Raw genomic sequence first — 23,540 nt, 5'->3', positions numbered from 1 at the left:
CTGACCCGTATCTGCTTCTCCCCCTGCCAGGTTCGAGCTGCTGGTGGTGTGGACGGTGCACATCGACGAGGACGGCCAGGTGCTGCCCAGGCTGGACCTTCTGACCAAAGTCCCGGAGCCAGGTGGGACCCCCACCCCCATCCCTCCTGCCCTCCCCCAGGCTGTCACTTCCCCAAGGGCAGGGACGCCCCCGTGGGCACAGGATGTGCCCGGCCTTCCCGAACCTGGGGCTTCCTCTGACAAGTGTGGGCCCGGGGCGAGGCCGGCCTTCTGGTCCTCCAGCCCCCCGGGCGGTGAGCCCCTTCTCACGGCGCGTCCCATGTCGTGTCCCCAGCCCTGGCCCTGGACAGCAGGAAGGTGGTGGAGCGCGCCCCCCGCTGCTTCCGGACCCTCCTGCAGCTGCTGGGCGTGGAGGCGGCCATCGACGGCCTGGTGCGGCTGCTGGGCCCCGAGGAATGACCACGCCGCCCGTGCCCAAAAACGCTTTAATTCCGAGCCGCCCGGGGCGGCCCGCAGTGAAAATAAACGTTTGCGACTCTCCCTTAGTGAACCGAACCCTCCTCCATGCTCTGTACAAGTATGGCACGTGAGACAACTGCTCGTGACGGGAAAAATAAATAGAGCCGTTTAAATAAGACGCGCCGGGCGCTGGCGCGCTGTCGGGGCCTCCCCTGGGCCCGGCCCTGCGCTTCTCAGAGTGCAGAGGGGGTGCGGGGCGCCCCACGAGGGGTCGGGGGCACGTGGGGGCCCTAGAGCGTCACCACCTCAAGGCGCTGCGGTGACCGTGGGCCCGGGGAAAGCCCGGCAAGGGTCCTGGGGGGGCTCAGGGGGTGGCTGGGGGGCCGAGGATGCCCAGCTCCCAGCCGGAGGCAGCGGCTCTCTGGACACCCGCGGGGGGGCGGGGGCTCGGCCTCCATCTGCCAGAGCGAAGCGTCGCCCAGCCTCCGTGCAAAAGCCGAGGGAGCCAGGACTGAGCGGGGGCCGGCCGCCTCCGAACGACAGAGCTCGCGGCCCCTGGCCCTGCTCTCCCGAGGGTGGCCGCCCGCGTGGGAGAATGGCTGGGCCGCACAGGGATCACTGGATTCACATCCTCGGGCGTGGGGTCCGGGCGGCAGGAGGAGGGGCTGCCAGCAGGACCGGACCCCGTTCACCCTGAGCTGAGCACGTGCAGGTTTGGGAGCTCACAAGTGGTGTGCGTGGCAGGGGCCGGGGGGGAGGGGAGGGGGCCACACGTGGGCCAGTGCCCCCGGGGCCCCCATCCCCGTCGCCCTCAGGCAAGCCGGGGCCTTAAGGCCGCGTCAAATTAGCAAAGAAGCTTGGTCTGGGAAAGAAACCCTCGAGAAGATGAATGCAGCGGGCGGGGCGGGGGCTTCCCAGCGGCCCCTCACCCTGGCCCGAGTTCCATAGCAGCAGGTGGGGAGTGGCCCCGCCTCGGCCCAGGGGCCCGGACAAGAGCACTTCTGGGGTGGCGGCGGGCGCCTACACGCTGTGCAGCAGCAGGGTACAGTCCTCGGGCCCCCCCTGGGCCGGCTCCTTGGGGGGCTGCGCGTTCTTCACGTAGTAGCCCACGATCTTGCCGTCGAGCTTGTGCTGGTGGGGGATGCTCTCGTAGGGCTTCAGGTCCAGGTCCAGGACGGAGACGGAGAAGGCGAAGCGGGCCCGCGACGACGGGATGAGCGGGCGCTGCTCCGGGCTGGGGGCGGGGAGGGGAGCAGCCTCAGGTCCGTGACCTCCCACGGCCCATCCCGCTGACCCCGGCTCCCCCAAGGAGGGGGCCCGGCACCCAAAGGCCTCCCCGGAAATGCATGGGCCCGAGTCCTCCCCACCAGGCGACGCCCGTGGGGCCGCCCCTCCTCCCCCCGCTCACCACTCGTCCTGCAGACAGGGCGTCAGCGCGATCATGATGGAGCAGTCCTTGGCGGTCATGGCCACGCGGTACTGCTGGACCTGGGCGGGGAGAACGGCGGGCTCGCCTTCCAGCAGCCGCCCCGGCCACCCCACGGGGACCCAGAGCGAGCGCCACAAAGCCCCAGGCGGCCGGGACGGCCGGCCCTTCTCCCCCTCCCCAATGGCCCTCGAGGGGCCCCGCGGAGACTGGCTCAACCAGGGGGAAGGAGGGGAGGGGGGCACCTGCTGCGGATTCCTCGCCCACCCCGCGTGCATTAGCGGCCCAGCCCCTCCCCCCCGGGCGGGGTGAGCGGCCACCTTGGTGAGGGCGTAGGCCAGGGTCCCGTCATCCTCGGTGGACAAGTCCCGGAGCTTCTGGTAAAAGGCTTCGTCGTAAGGCCCGTCTATCTGCAGGAGATCCCTGCGTGGGAGCGGGAGGGGGAGGGGCTCAGCTGGCCCCCCCACCTCCCGGCACTCCCCAGTGAGGAAGGCTGAGGGGGGCCTGGGCTGGAAGCCCCTTAATTCCTCCCTGCCTTGACTTCCCTGGATGTAAAATGGGGGGGGGGGGCAGAAGAGACTCTGCTTGCAGCTCTGTTCCAAGGCTCCCTAAGGTCATGATCCAATAAAGGCAGGAGGGAGGGGGCTGAGGGAAGGAAGAAGGCTGGTCCTGACCTCAGAGGAGGCGGGGACACGGGGTTGTGGGGACCGGGGGAGGGAGGGGGCAGCAGACCCCGGGCCCAGGAGAGGGGAGCTATGTGGCAGCTCCCGGCAGAGGCTAAAGCTGGGGCATCAGCGCCCCCGTGTGGCCAAAGGGTGAGTGGCCGGCAGGAGGTCGGGCCAGAGGTGGGTGTCGGGGCTCTGTTGTGGGGGCAAGGAGACACCCCCAGCCCCCCCCCCACCGTGGCCCCGGGGGCCCCCACCTCTCCTCAGGGAACTCCTGCAGGTGCCTCTCGATGCGGCGGTAGAGCGGGTAGAGGCCCTCGATGTCCAGGAGGTCCAGCATCTGGGCCTGCAGTGTTTTGTACAGCAGGCAGCCCCTGGGCAGCCCTGATCCCTCCGCGTGGCTCTTACCTGCAGGGGGGGCATGGATGTGACCGGGGCCCCGCCCCAGAATTCCCCCTCACAGCCTGGGGCACCCCCGGTCTCCTGTGCCCGCGGTCACGGGGCCCTCCAGCCTTGGGGCCCTCACTGAAAGGCTGCCCCCGCTGGCCCCTCCCGGTCCCTCAGACCACGCCCCGCCCCCCAATCCCCTGAGCTGTGAGGAGATGGAGGAAGCAAAGGTGGGGAGAGGAGAGAGGCAGGGGGAGGAGGGGCCTACGGTCCCAAGCTGCGGCCTGGGAGGGAGGTCAGAGGTCAGACTGTAAGGGGTGGGAAGCCCCCAGTCTTCAGCCCAAAGGGCACAAGAGGCCGAGGAGGGATCACAGGAGTGGGGGATGGAGGCAGGGAGAGGATGGGGGTGACGGAGGGGCCGATATGCAGGAGGCGGCAGGATGGGGCCATGAGTAGGGGCAGAAGCCAAGGGATGGAAGGGGAAGCTCACCGAGAGCAAGGGGAGGCAGTGCAGATTGGGGGGAGGGCCCCCGGGGGCCCGCCAGGGTCGGAACGGTGCCACGGCTTTCTGCCCCGGCCAAGTCCGTAATAAAACAAGGGGCTATGGGACTGGGCTCCCCAAGGGGGCAGAGAGCAGTCGTGGGGGGGGGGGGCTGGGGGACAGTCGGGTGGCCGAGCGATCCGAGGTGATGGAGAGAAGGGTCACCGAGGGAGACGGGGCTGGGATAGACCTTTGGGTGGGAAGATTGAGGGGGCGGGGGAGGGGTTGGTGAGTCCCAGGGACAGACTATAGCCAAGGTGGGGGAGTCCATCCCTTAATCGGGAGGGGTGGGGAGCAACTGCCTTTCCAAAGGCCTTGGATGTGGATGGGGGACCCCACCCACTTCCCTCCAAAGGGCGCAGCCTTGCTCATCCAGCCTCCCCCTGCAGGAGGGATGTGGCCAGGGAAGGGTTCGACTCCTCTTCCCAGCAGCCCTTTGGGCTGCCTCCATTTACACTTTAGAACCAGCCCCAATCACTCAATCCCCGCCCCAAGAGGCGACTGCGCCAAAGTGATCCAAAATGGAGGGAAAGGGACGCCCTCCACGCAGACATTGATAGACGCGCCCCTGCTAACACCACGAGTGAGGCCGGCTGGGGCAGAGGGCAGGGGGCCCGGCAGCTTTACCGTTTCTGAGCAGCTCCCTGCTGAAGGGACTGGCCTCGCAGCAGCTCCTCCCCTGCGAGGAGGGGACCACCTTCAGGTCCCCGGCCCGGCACTTGTCGGTGCTGCTGAGCAGGGTCAGCGTGATCACTTGGATGAGCTCCTTGATGATGGTCCGGGTGCAGTGCGGGCCGCCCACCAGCCCGTTGGAGGGGTAGAAGAAGGGCTTCAGGTGGCAGGCCAGCTCGTTCCAGTCCGCCGCCGAATCCCGCTGGTCCCTGCAGCCGTATATCAGCTCGCCATTCTGCCGGGGAGAGAAAGAGCGCATCGTGCTGGAAGTTCATTGGACGAGGCCGTCCCCACCCCGCGCTGACCTTTGCACTCTACACAAAGCGGAGGTCGCTGATCCCATTTCACAGGAGGAAGATGAGTGAGGCGGGTCAGTGGGGTGGAGGGGCAGAGACCACCGAGCCGGGCCTTCCGCCTCACAGACCACCCGCTTCTCATATGGTTCATTTCCCGATCGATGAAGGGCCAAAGCACTTGGACAGGATATTTCAAGGTGAGATCAAGCAAAGATGACCAGAGAAAGATGGGAGAAAACATGCCCACCAGCGCATCGTTTGCGGCGCTGCGCACTGGTCCCGGCGGGGAGCCGCCGCCCAGAGTCGCTCACCGTAGAGCGCGGGAGCCCAGGCTGCCATAGGTCGGTCTGCGCCCCACAGAGAGCCCCAAAGGGGAGGAGGGCCACGCGTACGAGGATGCTGACAGCCAGACCACGCAGGATGGGGTGATCGTAGGGAAGATAGAGGAAGGCCTATGCCCTTCAAATTGGGATAGATTTGGGGCCGAAGGAAAGCAATCTCTGTGAGAAGATTTCAGATAAAGGGCTCATGCCCAGGACCTCAAAGGAATTGATTCCGGTTTCTGAGAACGAAGGTTGGCGGACTCCAAGGAAAAAGTGCGGAGTCCAACAAGGACCCGATCCGGATCACTCAAGATCCGAAAGACCGGATTAAAGCAGCGCTGAGGTTCCGATTTAATGTGATGCATCGGGTGGCAAAGGTGACAAACAGGAAAAGGAAAATCGTCAGTGAGGCCGCAAAGAAGTGGGCGCGCTGACACCCTGGTCGGGGCAATCTGTAGGCTGATCAGTTCTGTAAAGCGCTCTTTGACCCAGACTCCAAGGAGGTCAAAGGGCAAAAAAGAGCCCTATCTACCAAAGCATTCAGAGCAGCTCTTTTTGTCACATCAAAGAAGTGGAAATTTGGGGGCACCAAGTGGGGACTAGCTGGACAAATCACGGCACATGAACATCGGGAACGTTACTGCACCCTCAGAAATCTTAAAAGGGACGATCCAGAGGAGCCTCGGAAGACTTCTGGGAACTGGAACAGAAAGATCAGCGGGAGCCAGAGAAGGAGCTGCACAATGAGCACAACTTCATCAAGATGCTCTGAGACTGATGCTGAAGCGTGCTGCCCGTGTGAGGGAGGGAGGGAAGAAAAGAGGGAGGGAGGAAGCAAGGGAGGAAAAAAGGGAAGAAAAAAAGAGAAGGAAGAAAGAAGGGAGAGAGAGGGAACAATATACTCAAAAGAATTTGGGAGGGAGATGGACAGAATGTGACATAAGGATTTTCAAAAGCTGAAATGACGTCGATCCTGAAGCGCTTTTAAAAATCCCAAAGTGCTCTCTTGAACAATGAGATGATTCAGACCATTTCCAACTATTCAGTGATGAGGAGAGCGGTCTACACCCAGAAAGGGGATCATGGGAACTGAGGGTGGAGCACAACATGCACTCTCTCTGTTGCCCTTCGCTGCATTTTATTTTCTTCATTTCCTTTTCTGGTTTGCTCTGAGTTTTCTTGCGCGGCGCAATCCTTGTGTAAGCATGTACGCACACATGGGAGTTAACATGTTTCTACCGTGTTTAACATATGTCGGACTTCCTGCCAGCTAGGGGAAGGGGGGGGAATTGGAACACAGGGTTTTGCCAGAGTCAGGATGAACAACAGTCCATGCATGTTTTCAAAACTAAAAAGCTTTGGGGCAGCTGGGGGACGCAGCCCTGAAGTCAGGAGGACCTGAGTTCAAATGTGACCCCAGACACTTAACACTTTCCTGTTTGATCCTGGGCAAGTCACTGAACCCCAACTGCCTCAACAAAAAAAACAAAATAAAATAAAAATAAAGAAAACTAAAAAGCTTTAATTAAAAAAAATAAAACCAGGAAGTTTTAAAGTTGAAGAAATAACAAAATCTCCCAGTTTCCCCCGGGAAAGAGCCTTACCTTGAATATCTTCAGGTTGTTCTGTGCTTCCTGTAACAGACTTGTCAAGGCAAAGTGCATTCTCTGTTTATTTCTGAAAGGCGAAGCGGGAGATGGGGTCGGTCAGAAGTCTGTCCGTTACATGGGCATCTTTCCCGGGTCCTACTTCTACTCAGACACCGCTTGCCTGAGCCAGAGGAAAGAAGCAGGACCGGGCACGCGCTGAGAGGAGCCCCGAGGCCGGCCCCTTCCTCTTGGTGGGGGTGAGGGCTGGGGCTGGGACAGCCTGACTGCACTTGTAGAAGGACGGAGAAGAGGGGGCAGCGGCGACAAGGAAAACCAAAAGAAGAAAGGAAAAAGAGAACCAATGAAAACCCCACGAAAGCGAGCAGAGGCGAGCTGGGCAGCACTGGCAATCGGGGGCTCCGCGAGCGTGAGTCTGTCCAAGTCATTTCTCTTTGCGCTCCTGGATCAGGGCGACTGCAGACGCTGAGCCGGCCTTTGCTCGCGGCCTCGTCTTCCACGAGCCGTGCGCCTTTCAGGCCTCCGTGTTGTCCATCAGGGACCGGTGGTGATGGGGCTTGGCAGGAGGTTCTGGAGGTTCTGGTTGGATCATGGTACTCAGGCCAGGGCTAAGCAGGCAGTTTGGGGGCCCCTTGCACCAGGAAGCGGCCTCAGACTTTAAAAGGAGATGTGAGGTACACAGTCCTGGAAGGAGGGGGGGGGTGGTCTCCCAAGGCCCAGTTTGACTGGGGGCCTAAGTGCCCCAGAAAAGGGGAAGCCGCCACTTTGCTGGGAGCCCAGAACGGATTCAGGAAGGGCCAGGCCTGCGTAAGAGCAGGCGGACACGACTTCCACCCTGTGGCCCTTCGGAGGCCTCCTCCCTGTGCCCAAGGCAAGGCCGCAGCAGATCCAGCAAGCTCGGCGCCGCGTCCAAGCCCTCCCTCTTTGGCTCTGATCTCGCGCTCCCTGGCCGAAGGCCTTCCCCCTACGTCTGGCTCTTTGCACCTGCACTCCCGAGCTCTTCCAGGAACCGCCCCCCTCCGCTCATTCCCAGGTAAACAAACCTCAGGTTGGATGCTAGCCTCCCCCAGCTGTCTCCACCCCCTTAGAGGGCCGCCCCTCAGAGCCCCGTCCTAGACTTTTCACTGGCCCCCAACACACCCCCTCGGGTCTCCCCGGCACTGCCCTCGTGCTCCTCCGGCCCTTCCAAAAGACAGGAGGCGAGCCCTGGGAGTCTCAATGGTTTCTCCAACACGCCAGGGGCCACAGAAGGAGGGGTCGGCCCCAGTGACTGGGCCCTGCTTCCCCCCTGCCCCCCAAGGAGACCAGAGAAGGGGGAAAGCGCTGACGGCACCAATGCCTGCAAGCCCAGGGGCCGCCCAGCCCCTGGAAGAGGTCTGACTGAGCAGCGTGGGGCCCTGCTCTCAGAGAGCGGCGAGCAAGCTCAGCCAGAGACTCCTATAACAGCAGGGCGGACCTCCGGCCACACCAGGCCCCCCCAGGCCCCCGGCCCGAGCTGCTCTGTGGCCAATTTGGAAATCGCTTTCGTCAGAGTATGTGTGTAAGTGACGGCGTTTCCCCTGTTTCCATGATGGTGGGAGGGAGACACGGGGCATCTTGGGGAGAAATGAGCTTTTCTGGTAAAAAGCGAAGCTCCCCGAACGCGGTGGCTTGGATGTGGTCGGGAGCTCACAGGCAGATCGCTTGGGGGGGGAGGGGGGCGCGAGCTGAATTTCAGAGTCCAGCTGCCATTCGCCACCAGCAGGTGACCCAAAGCCCGTTTCCTCATCTGGGCCGTGGTGGTCTCCGGCCGCCCCTCCGGGCCCTCGTGGCTGCCCGTGGCCCCCTCGGCCCCTGGCCCAGGCTGCTGCGTTCTCCCCAGGGCTTACCCGAGGACAGACCCAGGGCCGAAGGAAGGGGCCGCTCCAGGGCCACCTGAGGTATATGGCCCGATGCAGCCCAATGGGCACCACCTGACTACCAGCAGGGGGCGAGGCCTGTGTCCATCACCAAGAGTGTCTTCCCCAGTCACCGTGGCTTATGAGGCTCCTCGGGGCCCCTCGGGCAGGCAAGGATGGCGGCTGGGGCTGCCCGTGTCTAGGTCTCAATGCTCCACCCCAGACCCCGAGGGGCCGCCTGCCACCTCCCAATGTGTGTCCAGCTCCATTGGGAGCCGCCTTCTCTGGCCGCGCCCATTTCCTTCCCCGCCCCATCAAACGACCATGAGGCTCCCACAAGTGGCGGGCTGTAGGGGCCGCCGCCCCTGGATGGGTTGGACAAAAGACTCGGCTGAAACAGACCGGGAGAACCCACCGCGGGCGAGGGAGAGCGCTGCCGAGGTGGCCCCCAGGACCCCCCCCCCCTCCGTTCCCCCCCCCCACCAGGCGCTTGCTCCGGCTCAGGGCAGGAAAGGCACTCACCCTGAGAAGAGGTCCAAGGGACAGTATTTGCTGATCTGCTTCCATTTGCCCGTCGCCACCTGCCAAAAACAAAACCCAGTCAGCGGCAGCTAGCGTGGGCTCGTTCTCGCACGAGGACTGGGGGGTCCCCATTTCCCTGGATGGGGAAAGCCCCAACGGCACCTGCGGGGGCCCTGCCCCCAGGAAGCACGGCTAAGCTTCCTCTTAGTGCTGTAGGGACATTAAGGAACGGTCACCGTGTCGGGGCTCTTCGGGTACCCCCCGCCCCCTTTCTGACTTCAGGCTCTCCGGTCACCCAGGTCTGAGGCCACAGGAGGAATGCCGCCACGATGGGCGTGCTGGGGTCCTGGGGGCGCCCGCCTGCCCCGACCCCCCGGTGGCCCCCGGCCCACAGACGGCCTTTCTCTCAGTCTCTCGTGGAACAGCACGGGTTCTTTGCCTCGAGGTCAGGGGGCACTCCCGGCCCGTGGGAGGAAGCTGCCCTGCGACCCCTTGGGGTCGGCTCCCTCTTGGCCCTTGTCCCAGTTTCTCGGCTGATGCCCGAGCCCACCTGCTCTAGTCTGATCCCCCGGATGAAGCCTGAGCCACGAGGGGGAGTGCCGGCCCCGGCCCAACTTCCCGAGGGGCTCGAGGCACTTGCAGCAGGGGGCACCGGGTCCCAGGGAGGGGCCAGTGGGCTATAAAGCACCTACTGTGCACCGAGCTCCACGCACTCAGCTCTGACGAGGCGGGGGGGGGGGGGGGGGGGGGAGACTTTCCCCCCAAAGGTCCCTGTCAGTTCAGGCCCAATCCAGTGGCAGAGACAAGAGGCCAAAGGTTCCAGGTCAGGGGTCGGGGGCACCAAGAGAAAGGAGGCAGGGGGAGCCGGATTGTGGGGGCGGGCCCGGGAGGAGGGAACCCCCGGCTCACCCAGAGGCCGCCCCCTGCCCCAGGCAGCCCCCCAGGGAGCCCCCGCCCTCCTCCCGAGGCCGTACCTTCAGGTGCTGATGCATGCAGTAGCGACACACCTTGTGCTTCATCTCCTGGGTCACGTGCCTGGAGAAGGGAATGAATCCACATTTTGGCTGCAAATATAAACACAGGGTCAGAGAGCGCCCAGCCAAGGCCGCAGAGAGGCCGGGGTCCCCGGCCGGGACACGGGGGACCGAGCGGCCCAGGGCTGAGGGGCACTCCTGGCTCTGAGCAAGGGGAGGGAGGGGAGAGAACCGGCTGACATAAGGGAGCACGTGCCAGGCTCAATGGGGAGCACGAAGGCCGGACGTGACCCAGAGGGGGCTGGGAACCCGGGGTAGGCCTAGAGAAGCTGGCAGACCTCCGTCCCCCAGGGGGCTCCAGCACCACGCCAGGCCTGGGGAGATGTCTGCGCATCGGGAGCACCCCGCCCCCCTCAGTCCCTGCTCCTCTGCGGTGGCAGAGCCCGAGGCAGCGAGGGCACCATCCCGGGTCTGGCAGCTGCTGGAGGGTTCCTTGGCCTGGTGCCCCCTCAGCGGGCAGCCCCCAGCACCCCCCCCCCAACAGGAACCAGGGCCCAGCTAACCAACACCAAACCGCCCCCTGGGCGACGGGCACCCCCGTGCCCCGGACCTGCCCCTGCCCGGCGAGTTCACCTTAATCTCCACACAGAGGATGGGCCGGTGTTCTGCAAAATGGCTGGTGTGCAGCCTGGTGAGGTTGGGAAGGCACATGGCGTAGCCGCTGAGAGTGTCCAGGTCCTTGTCGCAGCGAGACTCTGGAAAACGGAAGGAAAAGCTGGGCGAGGCGCCCGGGCCGGATGCCCCGCGGGCATGGGAAGCTCGGGAAGGCCCCTCGAGCCGCCCCGGGCCCAGGCTGCCGTCTCTGAGAAGGGGCAGAGCCCACGTGACTGCCTCGGCCTGGGAGCACACGGGACGGGGAGATCGGGGCGAGGGACACCACAAGGCCCCCCGGCCGCGGCCCACGAGCCTCCTCACCTGGTCTCTCTGCCTGGATCTTTGAACAGAGCTGCTTCACGAAATCCAGGGGGAGCTGAACGACCTCCTGCAAGCAGAGGAGACGCTCGGGTCATCAGCAAACTCCAGGCCGCGAGCTCGGCGCCGCCCCGAAGCCCAGACCGGGGGCCCGAGCTCTCCCCTGTCACTCACTACAAAAAGCTGACCCATCCCAGGAGAAGAGCCCCCAGGTCCGGCCACCATCCCGAGCCCCCTGGCGCAGGTCCCGTGGGCAGGGCACCCTCCCTGGCTACCACAAGGGACCACTCCTCACACTTTGCCCAGAGACCCCCACTGGCTCCGAGAGACAATGGCCACCCTGGACATTTCCGGAGCACGTTTTTGTGCAAAGCTGACCCCCTGCACCTCACAGAGAGGCAGAGGCGGGCACCCCCAGCCTGCACATGCGGGGCAGGGGTTCGGTCACAAGGGCCTGAAGGGCCGGCCCGGGCCTGGGGACCCCGCCTTCGGACTGCAGGCACGCTGACCGGTGCAGTCTGCCCTCCGCGCCCACGGGCAGCCTTTCTCCAGCAACGACCAGCTGGCCGGGCTGGGGCCTGTTGGGGGGCATCTTCTGGGGGGGGCCCGGCGAAGTGAGCATCCAGGGCGTGCCAGGCCCGACAGGGTCTCAGAGTGAGCTTCCCCATCTCAGGCCCAACGTCCTGGGGAAGTCTTGGGCCTGGGAGGGGAGAGGGCTCCATCTCCAAGAAGGGTGGCCCAAGGGTCAGAGGTCAGCACAGACCAGTTGGGGGACAAGGGCCCCAGCCCCCGTCTTAGAGCCCTCAGCATAGGGGTCTCTAGCTCCCTCCCAGGTTAGCTCCGGCTGAGGGGGCTCAGAGCTCCCTGGAGGTGGAAACCCCAAGAAGTCTGGCGGGGGAGGGGAGCGCTGGCCAGAGCTGCTCCCACTCTTTTTGCGGGGGGACATCAGCAGCAAAAGCAGCTCCCAGCAGGCCCGAGGCCCCAAGATTGGCTCTTGGCCTTCCTCAGGGGCCACACGAGACTTTCCTCTTCAGCCGCCTCCTTCCAGTGCGATCTTGGTGCTCCTCCTCCTCCTCCTCCCTCTTCTTCCTCGTCCTCGCTCCTTTCAGGAACCTCATCACACACACCTGACGTGGCGGCTCTCGACGTTCTTCTGCGGACGGAGGCCGTGGGGCATCTCCGGGGGAGCCTTCTGGAGGCACGAGGGCCTCGGGCGGGGCCGGGGTCCGCAGGCCTGGGCTCGGAGGTCCCGGCAGGCAGACGGCTCCGAGGGGCTCCACAGGGTTCTTCCAGGAAGCCCGCCGTCTCCTAGTTCCCACAGTGCCCGGGGAGGCCGGGGGCCGTAAATGAGGTTCCAGCGGCCCCAACATCAGCGATGGAGAAAGGCCGGAGGGACAAGGATGGGCCTCAGCCCCCAGCCAGGATTCCAGGCCCCTAACGGGCCTCCTGTGACCTGAGCCGGGGTCTGCCGGGGACCAGAATCCCCTCGGGCCGCTCCTCCGGCTCAGCCCCAGCTGCCGATCAGTCCCTTCAGACACACGGAGCACGTTCGGCCCTCGCCGCCCTCGCCTCGTTGTGTACGTCTGGGTCGTGCTCGCTGCGGCCCCCCGGCACGGAACGTGAGCTTCCTGAGGGCAGCGCGGCCTGTGAACGCCCCCCCGACCCCTGGGCGAGGAGCACGTTTCCCGATGGCCGCGGGCTCGAGGCCGGACCTCGGGTGAGCTCCACTCCCCGGCACGCGGGGTTCCGGCAGCTTCGGCCCGGGCGGCCGCCCCCAACACAGAGCCGGACTCGGGTGCCCGCAGAGAGTCCGTCCCACGTGAGGAAAGGCCGGCAAGTGCCCAACCGATCTTCAAGATGGCGAAGGCGGCGGAGGCCTCCGAATGCCCGCTCTGGGGCAAATGGGGAAATCCGGATAAAGTTGCCCCCGTTTAACCTCCAGGGGAGGGAGGAAATCGGGGTGAATATTGTGAGTTGGGACAAGAAAAAGCGTGAGGGCGCCTTTGCCTCGGCCCCGTCTCCCAACGGGCTGAGCCGCGCGTTTCCTGCCGCCGGCGCTCACCAAGAGGCCCAGAACCAGTCGGAGGCTGCCAGGGGCCGCCCAGCAAGCGGAGGCCGAGCCCTGCAGACCCGAGGAGACGCCCGGGGGGCGGCGTTGTCCCAGAGAAGGGCTCCGAGAGGGGCGGGGCCAGACGGGGTCTCGGGGCCTGTTGCAGCTGCCTGAGAGGGGGAAGCGAGACCACGAGGTTGGTCCGAGGACAGGGAGGCCTGAATGTCTCCGAGGAGAAGAGGAAGGGTCCGAAGCAGGAAGGAGAGGTGGCCTGGCTGGGCTGCAGGGGGAGCCACAGGGAGCCGCTCCCCTCCTCCCGGCCGCTCCAGCGCGTCCCGGGGAGCGTTTCCCTTTGCTCGCGTTCGTGGCCCAGACCAGGGGGACCGACGGCCGCCGCCGAGCCGTGCGGCACCAGCCGGGAGACGTGGCCTTCTCTGCCCAGCTGAGCGCGCCGCCCCTGCCAGCCCGAGGCTCCTCCCGCTCCCGGAGAGCACGGGCCTGGGACGGAGCCCCAGGAGCGGGGTGAGCAGACCGAGAACGCCGGGACGGAACCCGGCAGCCCCTCCTGCTGACTCACGGCCGCCTCTTTCGGGACCATCAGGCAGTTCCCTTAGGAAACACTCACGAGCCCCCCAGGATCCAAAGCTCTCCAACAGTCTGACCCGTGGAGGGCGAGGAGTCTGTGCCGGACATGACCCCGGGTCTCAGGGGGGAACCTGCGCGTCCCCCACCGCGCTTCCAAGCTGGACTCGGGCAGGGGCGGCGGCTTTCCCGGGAACTCACCGACCCCAACGTTCCGGCGCTTAGGGGGAAAAACCGAGGGAGTGAAGCTGAAGGGAAAGAGCAGAGAAAGCAACCCGAGAGCCGCCCTGAGCGGCGTCGGGCACAGGTCGGCCGGACTCCGGCCCGGCTCAAGCTCCGACCCTCTCAGCTCGGACGATCCTCTGCTTCCTGACTGCTGGGTGCCAAAGGAAAGTGGCACGAAGCGAGTGGCTGGGAAAGGCAGGAAAAGAGCCCAGAGGGCTCGAGGTCACGAGAACGACCGTTCTCATTCAGAGAAGGAAGCTGACGGAGGGGGCGGTGACTCGCGGAGGGTCCCACAGGTAACAGTCCTGAGGCTTTTCCACAGCGCCCGATGTCACCCAAGGGACCAAAGGGGGGCCGGGGACTGGCAGGGATCCGACTCCTATTTGTGTGTGCGTCTGTGGGAGGCATGTAATGTATGTGGGGGGGCGTATGGTGTATGTGGGGGGGGCGTATGGTGTATGTGGGGGGGGCGTATGGTGTATGTGGGGGGGGCGTATGGTGTATGGTATATGGGGGGGTATATGTGGTGGGGGTTATGTGTGGCACACACATCTGTGCGTGTGTGTGCGTGTGTGTGTGTGAGCGCAGTGCGAGTGTCAGTGTGTGTGTGTCTCTGCAACAAGACACCCCCAGCGGACTCCAGCTGACCCCCCGCCGCCCCCGGTAACGTCCTGGTGCTCACTGCCCCACTGCCGGGCTCCGCGGACGCTGTCAGAGGCAGCCTCTGTGCCAGCTGGCCGGGGCCGTTCTGTCTGTAATCCCACCTGGCACCGAGGACGTGACCACCTCCCCCGCTGGCGGGAGACTCGATGCCAGGTCAGAGGGGAGTAAGGAGGAGCCAGACGTGGCTGCCGGATCCCCAAGGGCACCGTCCCGACCCCTCTGTTCAATCACAAGCTGTAGCCACACTCGGGGCCACCCCGAACCCCGGCCCTGCAGCTGCCCCAGAGCCCCCTCCCCCGCCCCCATCTGCACAGGAAGCTCCCTCCAGGAGCCATGAGTGGGGCTCGGAGGGAACCCAGGAAGGCCCGGCCAGGCGTGAGGGGGAGCGCCGCCGTCACACCGGGGCCTTCTCGGCTCGGAGTCGGCAACAAAAGGGACGTACCCCATGGTGCACGTAGTTCTCCCCAAAAAACTCCATCATGACGTTCTTGCCAAAGTCCACTATGTTCTGCAGATGGCGGAAGATTTCCTCAGACGTCTGTAAGAGAGGATGACGATGAGGGACTTCAGAGCATCCCTTCCCTGGCCAGAGCCCGCCTGGCAGGGGGAGCCGCCCGGCAAGGCTGCAGAGCTGCAGGCCCCCTCTCCTCCTCTCCCTCCCGCCCCCGGCTGACCCCCCCCCTCTACCTCGGACCTTCCTCGTTCTCAGGGCGACCCCTCGGCACGCTCCCCACCCCCGCCCTTTCCCCAACACGGTCCCGGCAGCTTCCTTCCCTGGCCTCCTGGCTCCTTTATCCAGGCAGGAGCCATCAGGTGACCCACATTCCCGTCCCCCCCCATGCCAAGCACCCTGGGAATAAGCATCAAGGACTCACTGTGGGAGCCCCTTCCAGGCCCCCCCCCCACGCACGCGCGCCCCCTACCTTATTCCTGTTTGGCGGGAACTTCAGAAACCGTAGCACCACACAGCGCTGCCGGAGAGAAAGGCACACGGTCAGGGTCTCTGCTTAAAGATGGTGAGGCAGCCCGGCCCGAGGCCCCAGGGAAGACCCACAGCCGCTACCCCGACCGTCCCGTGGAGCGCCCAGAGTCCCGGGCCAAGGCGAGCAAGGCCGCGGAGCCCCGAGCGCGCCCCCTGCCGGGCACACGCGCCCCCGCGGGGGCAGGAAGCGCAGCCACCAACCGGGGCAGCGGCGCACAAACAGAACCCGGAAAACACAAGGGGGGCTGGCGGCGCGGAACGCCAGGCCCGAGTTCAAATCCGGCCTCAGACACTCACTAGCTCGGCCACCTGGGCTTGCCTCAGTCTCCCCCCCCCCGGCCCCGGCCCCACACGAGACTCTAAGTAAAAGGAGCTCAGCGCGGCCTCTGCGGCGGCAACCGGGGTGACACGGTCGCAAAAGGATGGACCCAGCGAGGAGGGCAACGGGTGAGGGCCCAGCCCGGCCCGGGGAGAGGAGCCGGGCCCGGGGAGAGGAGCCGGGCCCGGGGAGAGGAGCCGGGAGAGGAGCCAGAGACAGGAAGAGGAGCTGTTGCAACGTCCTGAGGCCTCCCGGCGGCCGCTGCTCAGCCCTGACCGGCCCAGCCTCCAGGCCCTGCCCCCACAATTACCAGATGCAGGAACCCACAAACCCCAACAAACACCAGGATTTCTCCACTGACTCTGGGGCCAATACGGGCAAAACAGCAGGAGGAGCCCCGACCTTCAGGGCTCGTGAAAAGCCGTGGCCTCGGCCTGCGCGTCCCCCTCAGCCTACGGGCCCTTCCCGGGCCCCCAGGGCACACAGCCGGGGCACGGGGCCACCAGCCCCCATGGTGCTAACCGGCTAACTTAGCTGTAACCCTCCCAAGTCCCGGAGTTTTTATTGTTTCCTATTAAAACGAGCCTTGAATTGAAGGCGGCTTGGGAACCCAGGGTCCGGGGCATCAGCTTCCGGGTCAGCAAGAACAGAGTTCTTGGACACCTATTAGCTGCATGAGCCCAGAGAGTCACTTTCACTCCCTCATCTGTAAAACGGGCACAGAGGCTTAAAGGGACAAGGCAGCTCAGGGACGCAGGCCCCCCCGCTGAAGAAATGGGAAGCCATGTTGTCCGGGAAGCTCCGTGGGAGCCGGGCCTCTGCCCTTTCTTGGAATCCCCGTGCTCGGGAACGGCCTTTCGGACTTCCACCTAATCCTAGGGATCAGAACTGAGCTGAACTACCCGCGAGTCTGGAGCCCAAGCAACTGCTAACATCCGACCAGGATGAGAAATGCTTCTTCCCAGAGCGTTCCCACACACCTCTCTCTCATGGAGGGCAAACGAGGTCCTGTTCCGGCTTGGCGCCCCCTCCCCTTCCCCCGCTCCAGTCCTCCAGGATTTGTTAGGCACCCACCAGCCACCAATGACATCTGGCCCCCAAAGCCCCCTGCACTCACAGGGGACACCCGTGACCCCCATCAGTAAGCTGGGGGGGGGGGGAGCAGTGAGGCAGAGGTCAGAGACCAGACGCCACAGCAAGGGGTCACGGACAACCAGCCCAGGAGGGCAGGTGGTCCCTCATGATCGGGGAAGGTCGTGGTCCCGTGGGTTGGAAACATCCATTTGGTAGCGAGGCTGAGGATGGATCGGGCTCAGGAGGGCAGCAGCAGGGGTGTGTGGGCAAGGGGGTGGGTGGGAAGTGGCTGCAGAGCCAACATTTCCTGGGCTCAGTCTGTGAGCAGCAGGAAAAGCAACTGAAAAGCAGAGGAAGAGGACGGCAAGGGAAGGGATTATGAGACAAAAGACGAGCAAAAAGGAGACTGGCACCGAGCCAGCGCAATAAGCAGGACCCCGAGCGTCGCACGCCAACAGCTGTCATCCCGGTCCGCTGGGCCGGTGCCCAATGCCCACCCCCAAGGACACCGAGCCTCCGGAGGCACGGCCAGGGGGGGCTGCTCTGGATGACCCCAAAATAAAGAAAAGACCATCAAGAACCCTTTGTTAAGATACCAAAGTTCAGAAGGGGATCCAAATGGCAATCGTTCCCTTGTGCTAAATTCAACACAGGCCTTTTTAACACAAACAACCCCACTGAAATCCAGTTTCACACAGGATCCCGTTTGGTTCTTAGTTTGCCCGCGGTTGTTCAGTCTGTAATAAAAAAGAAACTGTAGAAGGAAAAAGTTGAGGAGACTGGATGGAGGAAGCCGTGGGGACCAGAACAAGGAAGGAGGAGGAGATGAGGGGCACCCTCAAGGTCCTGAGAGGGAGATGAAGCCTCTCTTTTTAGGAAAGCCCAAAGTGGCCACTCCATGGGAAGCGGGTGAAGGAAAGAGCCCCAAGGAGAAAAGTCGACGAGAGAAGAGGATTGCCCAGAGGTGGGAAGGATCCAGTGCCAGTGGGCAGCATCAGGGCAGGAGGATGGTGAGAAGCAAGGCCCCAGTGGCTGCTGGTAGCTCTCATTTATTAAGCCCCTACTATGTGCCAAGCACTGTGCTAAGGGCACATACAAGCACAATGACTGAAGCCTTCCTTCCACAGAGAGCTAAGGGCCTAACTTACAGAAGCACCCGGCCATCACGATAAAGGGAATCAGTTCAAAGTAACAGAGCATGGGAAGGCAGGTGCTCCAGAAGCGGAGGGAGAAGGCCCTGTGAAAGCTGTGTCCTGAAGGAATGGAGGCCGGCCCTAAGTGGAGGGAGGAAGAAGCACGTCCCAAACACGCAGACTTGGGGACGGGAACGGATGGATGGAGTGTGGCTGGATGTGGACACAGGGAGGCTGGAAAGAAAGCACCTGAAGACCCACACGGAGCCTGGAGGGAGCCGAAGGCGGGGCCTGGTCCATCTGCACTCTGGCAGCCCGTTGGCCAGAGGAAGAAACGGAAAGCTAATGGGGAGGCCCCGGTAGGAGAGGTGGCCCAGCCAGGACTGGAGAGCGAGGCAGGAAAAAAAGAATCCACGAGAAAGACGGGGAACATGAGCCGCAGACGGCTACCTAGTGGGCTACGATCTGTAATCCCACAGAGGACAGGGCATGTACTCTTGGTGGTCCGACCCCTGAGGCAAGACTCCTGAGGGCAGCAGGCAAACCGCCATGACCTCACCGGACTCACACGTGGTCCAAGGGCCACCCAGGCCTCAGTGTTAGGTTTTCCCTCATGGTGAAAGTCTGTGAAATTTTGTTATGCACAAAATAAAATTTTTAAAAAGAGAGATTTTGTTATACAGATAAGTCGGTCTTGTAAAGAGGCCTGTAACCTCAATCCTCATCACATGACGTGAATCCACCTTCATCCAGAGGACACAGATAATTAAGAAAAAGCAGACACAAAATGTCATCCAGTACATTCACCAAGATGGGAAGACAAGTGCACAAACACCCCACTGGAGTGGAACAGTCCTGGAGTCAGCCTTAGAAATGGAGTTCAATAACAGCTTTTTATTTTTCTTTCAAAACACATTCAGAGAGCCTTCAACATCCACCCCTGCAAAACCTTGTGTCCCTAATTTTTCTCCCTCCCTTCCCCCGCCCCCTCTCCTAGACAGCAAGTAATCCAATATAGGTTAAACACGTGCGACTCTTCTATCCGTATTCCCACGATTATCTTGCTGCACAAAAAAATCAGATCAAAAAGGAAAAAAATCAGAGAAACACAAAGCAAACAACCACCAAAAACAGGTGACGATCTCACACTGGGATCCGCATTCAGGCCCCTTAGTCCTCTCTCTGGATGCAGATGTGGACTGAGTTCAAATAGATCAAGGATCCTTTGGTGGGGCTGTGAACTGTTCTGACCATCTGATGTCCCTGAACGATCGGATGATCGATGGAGACAAAGAAAAAGGCCTCACAAAACTGGACGAAACAGCCAAACCCAGAACGAGGGGATGCTCCTCAGCTGGGGGGCAGCCAACTGAGCTGCTCTAGAGCCCCCCAAAGCGCCGGTTAGTTTGCCCCCTCTGGCCTCCCCTCGGCTGCCTGCAGACACTGCTGTGACCGAGCTGTCAGAAAGAAGGGATCGGAGTCCAGAGAAGCCCAGAAAGGAAGAGCAGGAGTGAGCTGAGGGGTGTGACCTGGCACTGGGGATGAAGTCGAGAGAGAAGGCACCAGGGAAATGGGTGAAAAAAGTCACTAGGGCTCTGAACGGCTGACAGAGGCTTGCTGCCTGACGGCGACTTAAATCTCTGGGTGCGTTCCCGCTCTGAAAGTCCTGGGAGCAGCGAGAGAGAAGCGGTGAGTGACATGGGTGGCGTGGCAGGAACCTTGGAAGGAAATGGCCGCGTTAGCTTGGCATTCAGACAACATTATTTATAGCAGCCCTTTCTGTGATAGCAAGAACTGGAAACCGAGTGGGTGGCCATCCAGCGGGCCCAACAAACTGGTCCAGAAACGTAAGGAAACGTGCCTGGATCAGAGAAATAGGGGAATTTAGGGAAACCGGGCGAGACTCCAACAACTGAGGCAGAGTGAGGGGCACACATCCCCATAATGACTCCCATGCTAACCATGAGAACTCTGACCGATGCCATCAATGACCCATTTCCATTTTTGGGGGGGGGGGGGAGAACGCTGTGGAACACACTTTGCTTGACGAGCTCCTGTTGTTCTGGGAGGATTCTATGATGGGGCAAGGGAGGAAGAAGGGGAATTAGGAACAGGGAAGAAGGGGGGCAAAGATAACAAAAAAACTAGTCAAAGGATCGTGTGGTAGAATGATATTCTGACCAAGTGCGGATAATGTTGTTTCCTCCCTACTTTATATTTGAAATGGATCGCGCTTACTTAGAGATTTCGATTCTGTCTGGTTGTGTAGACAAAAAAGCTGCCGATCGGGGGTTTTCTTTACTCTTTAGCCCAGGCAAGGAATGCTCCACCGGATGAGGTTTACCTAACTGGGATTGAATAAAAGAAAGCCTGGGGCGGGTCCCAAACTGCATTTCAGTAAGTCCATAGAAGATATTGGGCAACACCAAGGTTTGAAAAATGAAATTCTGTCGACAGACGAGCAGGTGCGGAGGAGAGATTGCAGAAACCCGGAGGGCCCGCAGGGAGCCCTGCTTTGACCAACGTCCAACTGAAAAGGATTTGTTCCAAAGGCCAAATACCAGTCAAAACAAGTCCGAAGAGGAGCAAAAGGAAAACAATCTGGAAAGGACAGAACGAGCAGAGCCTTGTGCAAGATGCCGGAGACATCCAAGGCAAAGGGACAAGGCCGATCTCTACGCAAGCCTGGGGGGAAAGTCCAAACTCCCCCAAAGCGGGGCCTTCTCTCGCACCCAGAGGGGCCCCCCGGGGGAAGGGGAAGAGGACACTCCCAGAAAAAGTGAGGGCGCCCCCAAGGATGCCTCTGGGCTGCTCCCAACCCAAGGAATTAGGGAGCTCAAGGACAGACTTCAGGGCCTCGTGGTGGGGGAGCCTTCCGGGAGGTGTGGCTGGCTCAATCTTGCCCAGGAGATCCCAGCAGCCCCCCAGGAGGCCCAGGCCGGCCCCTCTCCTCCGCCCTCCTCTCTCCCACGCCCTGCTGAGCCCTCGGCCTCCTTTATCTTCCTCCCTTTCTTGGCCCTGGCGCCTTCTCTGCCCCCTCATTTCCCCAGTGCCAGCTGCCCTGAAGTCCCAGCTCAAACCCCACCTTCAACAGGTGGGGTTTCCTCCTCCCTGAGCCGCCTCTCCCCTGTTTACAGAGGGTGATTAGCATGTGCCAGTTCCCGGAGCAGAGCACGGCCTGGCCCGCCTCGCGCCGAATGCCTGCCGACTGATCCACTGACCTCGGAGGGCGGGACCGAAGAGTGGGGGCAAGCCTCTCAACCAAGCAGGCGCTGACTGTGCAGCCCGTGGAAGTGGGCAGAGCCAGTCCCTGCCTCAAGGAGCTCGGGTTCTCAGGCGGAAGACAACGTGCCCTCTGGGGAAGGCAGAAGGCCGGCCCGGCTCTGACTGGGGAGAAGCCCCCCGGCCCCCACTGAAGCTCCCAGCTTCCGTGCCGCCAGCGTGCAGCAGAGCAGAGGCCGGCCTCGGAGGCAGGAGGCTGCCCGAGATCACCCTGCAATGCCCCCCGCTTCTCAGCCAACAGCAGGAACCTTCGGAGAGGTGCCCGGCCCTCAAAGGAGGCTGCTCGACGAGGGTCCCGGGGCCGGACTCCCACCAGGAGCACTTCCCCCCACACACACACCCTCTTACTGGGGTGTCCCAGGAACCGTGGGCCTGACTCCGTCCGCTCCAAGTGTGGTCCAAAGACCGTGAGCATCCCTAAGGCCCTTTCCAGGGGGTTCTAATCCTCAGATGTTTCAATTACCAACAAGTATCAATAGACATAAGCACATAAAAAGTTCTTTGGGAGTTTCCACTCATTTTCAAGGGCTTTAGAGTTTGCAAACCGCTGCGCTAAGGGGTTCCCAAGCCACGTTTCAGTCTGAGGCGGCTGCATCTGTACAGACAGAACTCAGAGCAACTCGCTCTCAAGGTGGCTCCTCCAACAAACCAAAAACCTCCCGGGCGGTCTCAGGGTAACCTTAATCTGTGGGAAACAGTAACGATTCTAGGCCGGCTCATCAGACAGGTCCGGGACCTGGGAAGGGCCTTTCCTTTCTCCGCAGGGCTCCTAGTCGGCGGCTCAGGAGAGCCCAGGACGCCCGACCCGGGATTCCCTCCCGCAGCAGACTCTCAGCTCCAAAGGTCTCCCGACGTTAAGATAAGCATTCTGCGGCCTGCTTCTCCCCATCCTCCCCAACCCACCCACCTGCGCCCCGGCTACCCCTGTGCCGGGCCCCGGAGAAGCCCCCCAGCTCCATGTGCCCTGAGAAGGGGCCACAGCCCGCAGGGACACGGGGGCCCTGCCCCAAAACGGCGAAGCCTCTGAGAAAGGGCCCAAGTGGCCGGTGCCAGGACCGTCGGGGGGGGCCGCCTCCCGGGACCGGGCCCTGTCTCAGCCCGTCTCCGCCCTGACTCACTTGGACAAAGCCAGAGACTCAACCACCCTGTCTGTGAGTAAGAGCGCTCCAGGGCGGAGAGGGCGGGCCAAGAGCTGGCAAGCCGGGCGGGACGAGAAGGACCGGGGCGGGACTGGGACCGGGGCAGGACTGGGACCGGGGCAGGGCTGGGACCGGGGCAGGGCTGGCACTGGGGCAGGACAGGGACCAAGAAGGCAGGGCTGGCACCGGGGCGGGACTGGCAGCAGGGCGGGAATGGGACCGGGGCAGGACTGGCAGCAGGGCGGGAATGGGACCAAGAAGGCACGACTGGCAGCAGGCACCCTTCCTTCAGGAGTCCCGGACTCCCAGGCTTGCAGGCCAGTGCCCGGGGGCAGCCCCAGCTGTCTAGGAGGGCCGGGGGACAGAAGTGCAGGGAGGGCAGCCTTGGGTTGGCAGCCCTTCCCTCAGGATGCTGAGCCCAAGGGCGCTAAGGAGCCTGCCTGCCTCCCCCTCCCCCGGGCCTCCTCCCTTCCCCTATCCCCTTCCCCGCACACGCCCAGGGCTTCCTCTGGGAAAGGGACGGCCGCTCCAAGTTCTCCGCAGGCCCAGAGGCTGGAAGGGGAAGCGGGTCGCCCCGCCCCCCCGCTCCCGCCCCACGGCCCACGAGGTGGCTCAGGCTCTCCTGCCTGGGGGAGGGGGGCACAACGGGGCTGTTGCCCCCCACGCTTGAAACAAGGACAGGGGCGGTGAAGGGTCTTCTCTCCCGCTCCGCCCCGGGCCGGACTCCGGGCCAGCCAGACTGTGGCCCGATCGGAGTCCCAGGCTGGAGGACAAGGCAGGGCAGGGACGGGGGCTGCCGAGGCCCCGTGGGGCCTCCGAGGGGCTGGCAAACGCTCGGGTCAGAGATCAGGGGTCAAAGGCCGGGGCTCACCTGCGCGTGCGCCACGACCAGGCTCTTGTTGCCTTCCCCATGGTACGTCCATTCATTCTCGTCCATCTTGGCCGCGTCCATGCCCCGGCTCCGGTCCTCCCTCAGGCTGGACTCGGACCCGGCCTTGGCCCTGGACGCCTGCCTTCGGCCTGCGCCCGGCCCGGCCCCCGGCTCAGTCACCGCCGGCTTCAGGCAGCGACTGTCACCGGCGCGACACGACAGGCCCCCGCCCGGAAGTGACGCCAAGCCGCCGGCGCGTGCGGGCTGCGTGGGGCTTACGTATTTCCGCCCTCGCCCCCAGTGGGGTGAAAGAAACCGAGGCTGACCACCATTGTGATTGCTGGCGAAGCCGCCTCAAGATCGGGCAGAAAAATGAACTTCCGGTTCCGGCGGCGCCTGCGCCCCGAGGTTCTCTCTCAAAAGGCGTCCAGGGACTAGGCCGGCCTTCCGCTCCTGCGCCTGCGCCTGCGCCCTGCATGCTTAGTCAGGGACGAGGCGC

General features: G+C 63.2%; 2 protein-coding genes across 3 annotated transcripts in view; one reads left to right on the top strand and one right to left on the bottom strand.

The window, feature by feature from the left end:
- CENPP (centromere protein P) overlaps positions 1-555 on the top strand; it is a 122,839-nt gene extending 122,284 nt beyond the window's left edge. Inside the window, exons 7-8 of the mRNA XM_051977627.1 lie at positions 31-122; positions 335-555. Of these exons, the coding sequence (XP_051833587.1) occupies positions 31-122; positions 335-459 (217 nt within the window). The 3' untranslated portion in view covers positions 460-555. The remainder of the gene's footprint in view (positions 1-30; positions 123-334) is intronic.
- IPPK (inositol-pentakisphosphate 2-kinase) lies at positions 472-23,540 on the bottom strand. 2 transcript variants are annotated; one of them, XM_051977584.1, is made up of 13 exons: positions 23,042-23,540; positions 15,165-15,212; positions 14,684-14,779; positions 10,725-10,791; positions 10,383-10,504; positions 9,750-9,839; positions 8,776-8,834; positions 6,374-6,446; positions 4,106-4,385; positions 2,808-2,958; positions 2,206-2,308; positions 1,868-1,947; positions 472-1,693 (listed from the first exon to the last, which is right to left on the bottom strand). In XM_051977584.1, exons 1-13 carry the CDS (start codon positions 23,120-23,122, stop codon positions 1,480-1,482), a joined length of 1,464 nt encoding a protein of 487 aa, XP_051833544.1. In that variant the 5' UTR covers positions 23,123-23,540; the 3' UTR covers positions 472-1,479. The 2 variants fall into 2 exon arrangements, with proteins under 2 accessions (XP_051833544.1, XP_051833552.1); XM_051977592.1 differs by having other exon boundaries at positions 9,783-9,839.

The sequence above is a fragment of the Antechinus flavipes genome, chromosome 1 (genome assembly GCF_016432865.1).
Source record: "Antechinus flavipes isolate AdamAnt ecotype Samford, QLD, Australia chromosome 1, AdamAnt_v2, whole genome shotgun sequence".
NCBI lineage: Eukaryota > Metazoa > Chordata > Mammalia > Dasyuromorphia > Dasyuridae > Antechinus > Antechinus flavipes.
The sequence above is the reverse complement of the archived record's forward strand: the minus strand, read 5'-3'. Positions and strand labels throughout refer to the sequence as shown.

Coding starts and splice junctions, on each gene's coding strand:
- IPPK (XM_051977584.1), bottom strand. CDS start 23,122: ATGGACGCGGCCAAGATGGACGAGAATGAATGGACGTACCATGGGGAA. Junction 9,840..10,382: donor TCCTCTGTGTGGAGATTAAG/GTGAACTCGCCG, acceptor TTATATTTGCAG/CCAAAATGTGGATTCATTCC. Junction 2,309..2,807: donor CAGGAGTTCCCTGAGGAGAG/GTGGGGGCCCCC, acceptor GCTCCCACGCAG/GGATCTCCTGCAGATAGACG.